Source organism: Pinus tabuliformis, chromosome 3_1 (assembly GCF_031772625.1).
Source record: "Pinus tabuliformis cultivar Carrire ecotype Pingquan chromosome 3_1, CPIR1, whole genome shotgun sequence".
Lineage (NCBI taxonomy): Eukaryota > Viridiplantae > Streptophyta > Pinopsida > Pinales > Pinaceae > Pinus > Pinus tabuliformis.
Window position 1 is genome coordinate 949,821,508 of NC_142301.1, and position 7,611 is coordinate 949,829,118.

Below are 7,611 nucleotides of genomic sequence, written 5' to 3' on the forward strand. Positions count from 1 at the left end.
ATATGTTAGGGGCAATTCCTATTTCAGTCTCTATAGCATTTTAAATGCGACTTGACATGGCCGCTCAATACTCAGAGCATATTGATCTCCGTTTCTTTTTCAATGGCAGTGGCATGACAACGTGTTATATCGGGGTATCGAGCGGCCATATCAGGCCGTATTTAAAATGTTATAGGATCTGAAATAAAAGTTGCCATATGTTAGTAGTAAATAAATATGTTAGATATTAAATAAAGCGTGTGATGTGCAAGTGCAATCGCTTTTGGATGCGTTCATCCCAAGCGCACGATGGCGTAGCGTGCCAGCCCCGTCTTAAATGCATAACACATATTTTAAAGCATTGAATCGCGTACCAACTAAGCGGGCTGACGGTCGTAAATGCTTAAGACATATTTTAAAGCATTGATAATAACATCTTCAATTAGATAGAATATTGTATTGGTTTTTTTAGTTAAAAATAGAAACCGACAAAAACCCAATACAATATGCATTGCAGTGATAATAATAATTCTTTGATGCACACCTCTTAAAAAAAATATTGCTTTTGAAAAGATTGCTCAATCAAATCTTACTCAACCTTTAACTCTTGGATGCACATATCTCAAAAAAATTATAAAAGATTGCTCAATCAACTGCTAGTCAACCTTTAACTGCTAGATGCACACGTTTCAAACAAATATATCTAATTGCTAAATCAACTGCTCGTCAACCTTAACTCTTAGATGCACACGTTTCAAACAAATATTTCTAATTGCTAAATCAACTGCTCGTCACCCTTTAACTTTAACTGTTAGATGCACACGTTTCAAACAAATATTTCTAATTGCTAAATCAACTGCTCGTCAACCTTAACTCTTAGATGCACACGTCTCATAAAAATATTTCTTTAAATAGATTGCTATATCAACGGCTAGGCAACCTTCATAAGCCTTTTGCCCACACGATTTAATGGATAGTATTCATGTGGACGAAATCGCATCCTACAGACTGAGAATATAAGAAAGATTGAAGTGCTTGCATTGTGAGAAAAGATTGAGAATTGAGTGCTTGCAGTGTGGAGGCTGCCAGATTGATACAATGGCGGAAGAAAATGTTGACGTTGTGGCCTTCCCGTTTCCTGCACAGGGCCACATTATACCCTACATGCGACTCTGCCAACTTCTCTCCTCCAGAAATCTCAATGTCGTCTTCGTCACCACTCCTCTGAATGCCAAACGCGTTCGCAGCGAGCAAGCACATGGCTCGCGCGTTAGGGTGGTAGAGATCCCCATGCCTGGTGTCCCAGGGATACCCGAGGGCGTCGAAAACACCGAGCACCTCCCCGATGACGCCCATGGAGAATTATTTCGGGCCATGGAGGAGACGCAGTCGTCATTGAGAGAAATATTGGTCCGCCTTCGACCCACTTCTATCATTGTCGATTTGTGGCCCGTCTTTCTCCTGGATCTTGCCACCGAATTAAACATATATACCATATTCTTCCCCGTATTTGGAGCTTACACCCTGTGTCTCATGTATTCCTTCTTCATCAGCCTCCCCCTGTTACATCATGATGGCCATCTTCCTCCCTTGGTAAATCTGCTAGGCCTGCCCAAGGCGATCTCAATGCGTGACCGTGATTTGCTCCCTTCGTTTCGTCATATCGTCAAGGGCGACACAGATTCCGTTAAAGATATATTCACCATCCTTGTTGAACACTTTGAACACTGCAGCATAGTGGTGGTTAACACATTCTACGAGATGGAAGCGGGGATGGTAGATCACCTGGGAATCACATTTGGGAAGCCTGTTTGGAGTATGGGCCCCCTTCTTCCTAAAAGTACTACTTCTTCTTCACCTGCGAGTTCCGGTTTCTCAAATTCAGAGTGCTTGAAATGGCTGAATTCTCGGGAGCCTGAATCCGTAATCTATATCAATTTCGGCAGCCAGATCGCTCTTTCAGTCCATCAAATGCAGGAGGTTGCGGCAGGGTTGGAAGCGAGTGGGCAGTCTTTCCTATGGGCGATAAAGAAACCGAAGGACCTCAAAGAAATGGATGACGCATCTTTTATTTCCTCCCTTCCACTGGATTTGCAGGCCTTCATCGAAAGGTACAATAGTGCACTAGGCGATCAGTCTGAGTGTAGGGGTTTGGTCGTTTTCGGTTGGGTTCCTCAGTGGCAGATATTAGGGCATCCTGCTACAGGTGGACACGTGAGCCATTGTGGTTGGAACTCGACTCTGGAGAGCATCGGGCAAGGGGTCCCCATCTTAGCGTGGCCCTTCCAGCACGATCATCCCTTCGTGGCAAAGCTCCTGGTGGAGGAATTGGGAGTGGCGGAGGAGATTCAGCGAGAGGAAAATGATAATGGGGTATTTGTGGCGAAGAGAGAAGAGGTGGAGAGAGCAGCCAAGTTGATAATCGGAGGACAAAAGGGCAAAGAGATGAGGAAGAGAGCATTGCAATTGAAAGAAGACGCAGAAAGAGCAAGAGAACAGGGTGGGACAACTTTTAAAAACCTTGATAGGCTTGCATTGTTAATACGTAACATGTCAAATTGATTTGGATTTTTCCCACCCACGTTGGTTCTTCCAATGAGAGACCGGCTATATGAATCGGGTTTGACGTATGAAATATTTGAAATGTGTGGCGATATAGTTTTTGATTATCAGTTCGTTTAGTGCTATCAATATTCTGCAAAAAAATATCTGTATGGTCGGCATGTTAGAGTGTCTGTCAATATTCGATTTCCTTATAGTCACTGCCGTCCTGAGCTGTCCACGTTCGGTAGCTATGAAATATCATGAATGATCTGGTATACGGTGAGTCCCGTTTTCACTGGTTCTGATTTTATTTTATTTTGGTATAAATAAATTTTTAAGCTAATATAGATTAGTATAATTATATTAATTAGTATAGATTTGAAGGAGTATAAATTTTTTTACTATGTAAAATATAATGTGTTATTTTTCTTATTTAAGTTGTATTTTTGAATTTCTTATTTAAGTTGTATTTTTGAATGAAGTATATATAGTATCAAATAAACTTTTTAACAATAAAAATATAATTTTCTAATATATATATATATATTAAAATGATATATAAGTAATTAGCATTAAAATATTTTACATAATATATACACCCACACATTTTATAAGGCAAATTAAAATGTTTTTTATTATTAAAATATTTTTAAATATATATCAATATTAATTTGTATTAAATATTTTATCAACAATCAAATTATAAGATTTAATCATGCATTTTTTTACTTCTAATACTTTACAACATATTCAATTTTTTTATTATTATAGTCAACCTTTTTTTTTATTTAGAATATAATTTTTAACTTTTCTTTTTATTTTAAAAGGAACTCACTGACAAACAGACTTACAGACTGACACATGCCTTCATACTAAGCTGTAGAATTGAGCCTCTCTGCTCAATAAATATAATTAATATAACATAAACATTAATAAATAGATGTAGTTGTTATAAACAATGAACATTAACTTATTTAAATTATAATAACATAATTAAAAAAAAATATATGAAGTTAAAATAATCATAAAACAGATTCAATATGTTAATTTTATTTCACCTATTTTTTTTTATAATAAATGAATTAAGAAATAGTAGTAACCAAAGTTATTTATAATAAGTTTGTGCAGCAAATTGATCCAAGCCTCTGTAATTTCACAAGCTCTTTACCGATTGAATCGGCAATGCTGTTCTCATCTGATATTTCGTTCTTTTCAATTTCTTATGAAGAAAAAATCTTCTCCTCGCCTAAATTATTTGGGAGCATTACATGCTTCTGCAAGTGTTTTTTGTCGGTGCCGGGGTCTGCCCAATGTAGCTTCTTTCCACCTTCGAATTTTCGCCTGCAAATCCCACACCATTATTTCACCGCGCCACGCACTTTCGCATTAACGTTGAAATGGAATTAGGAGGGAATGAAGTATATACATATACCTGCAGGGCGGCCGATGCATGATAACACTTGATTTGTTGTATCTTCCTTTCTGATAATCTCCGCAGCTTTCACCTTTTACTCTATCTCCTTTGGTTTTTTGGCCTGCCAAAAACGTTATACCATGGATTTCACTTCACACACTTTTGCATTCATGTTAAAATGAAATTACAAATTAATGAAGTATAGATATACGTGTAAGACGGGCAAACAGAATAGTAAGTTGTCATTAAAAATAAAGTTGTATACCGCAAAGAATACTAACGTTAAAAATAAAGTTTTAAAATTATAAATCATAGTTACCAAATTCCGACGTATTGCCAAAAAAAAATCGTAAATTCGACGGTTCGGTTCGATTCGCGAATTAAAACGGCAATTCGAATTCGGATTCGGTAAAATGCACTTGATATTTCAGTTCACGATATTAGATTCTTTGCAGATTTTTAATAATGGTTACAAATTCAGCATCCCGTTTACTGTAAATGGCATACGATTAACGTTAATAAACGATGATAATAGTAGATGTAGTTTTAGGCAACCAAAAATTTACAAGAAATGAAATATTTAGAAATTTATGATAATTATAAAATTGTATAAATTATGTGAGTAAATAGAAAATTTAGTTTTTTTTAAAATGGATTTTTTTATTGAAATTTAGTAATTGATATTCTAAGTATATATTTTTAAAAAATATTTACAAATATTTAATATATTATTTCATTATCAATCTAAAATACTTGATAACATAAAATTTAGATGGTTTATTGTAATGTGGAATATTTTGAAAATTCACTCTATATTAATTATCATATAATTTATGGTGTAACAATACAAAAATTCTTAAAACCTATTATCATACTTGCTATTTTAAATGTAAAACTAAAAGTCTAATATATAATTTTATGTGCAAATCCAAATAATTTTAAAACATTTTTTTATCATTTTCAATATTATAAATTATACCTTTGAATGATTTAAAACATTGGAAAAATAATATATTTAAATATATGTAAAAGATATATTGCCGAATTTTAATTTTTGGTAACTATGTTTTAAATCATAGCTACCAAATTGGCCAAAAAAATTTGAAAATACAATAGTATGATTCGGTTCGGCTGCGAATTTGGAAATTGCAATTTGGTACTTATTTTTTTTAAATATTTTTTTTTTTTATATTAAAAAAAATATAATGAATTGTAAATGGTAGGTTGAAAATATTACAATTAGGATGGAATTAGCGAATAATTTTTTTTATGTTTAAAAAAAATTATAATAAAGTGTAAATTGTAGGTTAAAAATAATATTACAATTATGATGGAATTTGGTAAAGTGTTTTTAATAATATAAAATTTAATATTTAAAAATAGAAATTTCTATATTATTTAATTTTATAAAAAATATTCTTAATATAAAATTTAATATTTAAATAGAAATTTATATATTATTCAAAACATTAAAAGTATAAATTTCCAATTTAAAAAAAAAAATGTAGTTACCATCTAAAATTGTTAATAAAAAGTTTAATACTTAAATAGAAATTTCTACATTGCTTAAAACATTAAAAACATAATATTCAGTATTAAAAAAATTGCAGTTACGATCTAATATGGCAAGGATTTTTGTTAATAAAAAATTAAATATTTAAAGATTAAAAATAGAATTTTCTATATTAAAAAGTAGAGTAAATAGTAAATTGCATATTAAAAAAATTATAGTTGTAAAAAACAATAAGTTTTATATTAAAATATTGTAGAAAATAGTAAGTTTATAATAGTTAAAAATAATAATTTCTTATAACACAGAATAATAAATTTTTATTTATAAATATTTATAAAATATATAATTTCCATTTTTTTGGATTTGATTGAGTGATTTTTTTAAAACATATTGTAAATATAGATTTTTTTTTTTTTTTAATAATTTAATTTTGGAAGAGCTATATTTCCGAATTTTTTCCGTATTGTATTTTTGGTAGTGGAATTTTTTCCGTACTGAATCGAATTCGAATTTGGTAACTATGCTATAAATATACCAGTATTGTAAGGTTGAAGCTTAAACTTATAAAAGTAAACCAGAAAAATAAGAAAGAAATATATAAATGAAAATTTCTTATAATAGGTAATAGAGTTGGAATTTGGATTTCTCTTTACCCATCATATAAATTGTTCATGATATATTTCTCTTCACCCATCATATAAATTGTTTATGACCTTTTGAGCCTTTAGGTTTCCTGTCAATAAAATTTTATGTTTAAAATTTTGTGCTTCAAGAGTGATGTTCTCATAATAAATCAACCCTTCACCAATAAAAAGTTGATTAAAAAATTACCTTTTATATTTAAAAAATTTCCATGATGTTCTCATAATAAATTAACCCTTTACCAATAAAATTTTGATAAAAAAATTACCTTTTAATAACTATATTCAACATAGTCTACAAAATTTGTTTCTCACATATTATAATTACAACTTGATGAATTATAAAATGATACTCTGAATACTTGAATGAAATTGAACTTTTTCTGAGCTTTGAATTGATGATAAATGAGTGAATAATTAAGAACCTTTGATTAAAATCCTGTAAGTTAATTAACCAAATAACGCGTCGAAAAACCAACTCTTTCCCTAGCAACAGAAACGTGGTTTCTCTGGCCACCCAATGAAAGCAACGACTATCTTGATGCATTGTGTCTTGCATCGGGTGCACGGGGGGTAATTATTTCAGAAATAACATTGAACTAGCAATCATACATATGAATTTTATTGGGTAATTGGGCAGAAATAACATTAAACTAGCAATCATACATATGAATTTTAAAACAACTAATCAAAATTTAAATCTAAAAAGAATTGTTGAAGCATAGGTTTAAAGTAATTTGAAAGAGAATCCTAGAGCATTAGACCTAATCAAACTAGCTAGAGAGGCAGAGGTATCTTTTTTTTTTTTTTCAAAAGGTGGAAAAACTTATCAAACTCAGTTTGTCAAACCAACAGTGAGGACAGCCATCTCTGGCTGCTATCCGCGAATGTCAGTTGACACATCACTGTTATCAAGGAAAACCACGCCACCTGAAATAACCCGCTGGTGGTCGGTAAGGGAGCAGGCTTTCACTCCTGCCAGATGCCTCTGGGTCTTGGGCCGTTAACCTGTTTCCTTACGTCCGAGGAAGACGAGCTGTTAGCCAAGCAGAAGCAGTTTTAGGACATACTCCAGGCCCAGAGAGGCAGAGGTATCTATGAATACATGTCGTTGCAATTTGCAGTAAATATCTTATTTATTATTTCAATGTTCCAGGCTCTGAACACACAGTATCATTAACTATCTTAATCCTCTTCACAGAGTGTCTCTGCCGTGTATTAACTTGATCCATATGTGTTTTGTACCCTATATTAACTTAATCAGTATCTTTGTTGTGCCCTATATGATGCGCTATCATTTACTTTAATCATTCTTGTACAAATAACCTCCCTCTTTCATGGAATTATAGCTCTTCATTCCTTTAAATCGCCCATTTTTCAAATTAACCAACCAATTTGTTCGATTAACCTCAACATTTACAATGCAATTAAAAATTAATGAAGTATAGATATAACTATAAGATAGGCCAAACAAAAGAGAGATCATCCAAGCGGGTTGGATTCAATCTGCTAGGAATATT

At 32.1% G+C, this 7,611-nt stretch overlaps 1 protein-coding gene across 1 annotated transcript; it reads left to right on the top strand.

Moving 5' to 3' along the window:
• The first annotated feature begins 949 nt into the window (after nt 1–949).
• Nucleotides 950–2,756, top strand: LOC149190930 (putative UDP-glucosyl transferase 73B6). The gene has a single exon (XM_089413473.1). It carries the CDS (start codon nt 1,078–1,080, stop codon nt 2,539–2,541), a length of 1,464 nt encoding a protein of 487 aa, XP_089269599.1. The 5' UTR covers nt 950–1,077; the 3' UTR covers nt 2,542–2,756.
• The last annotated feature ends 4,855 nt before the right edge of the window (nt 2,757–7,611 follow it).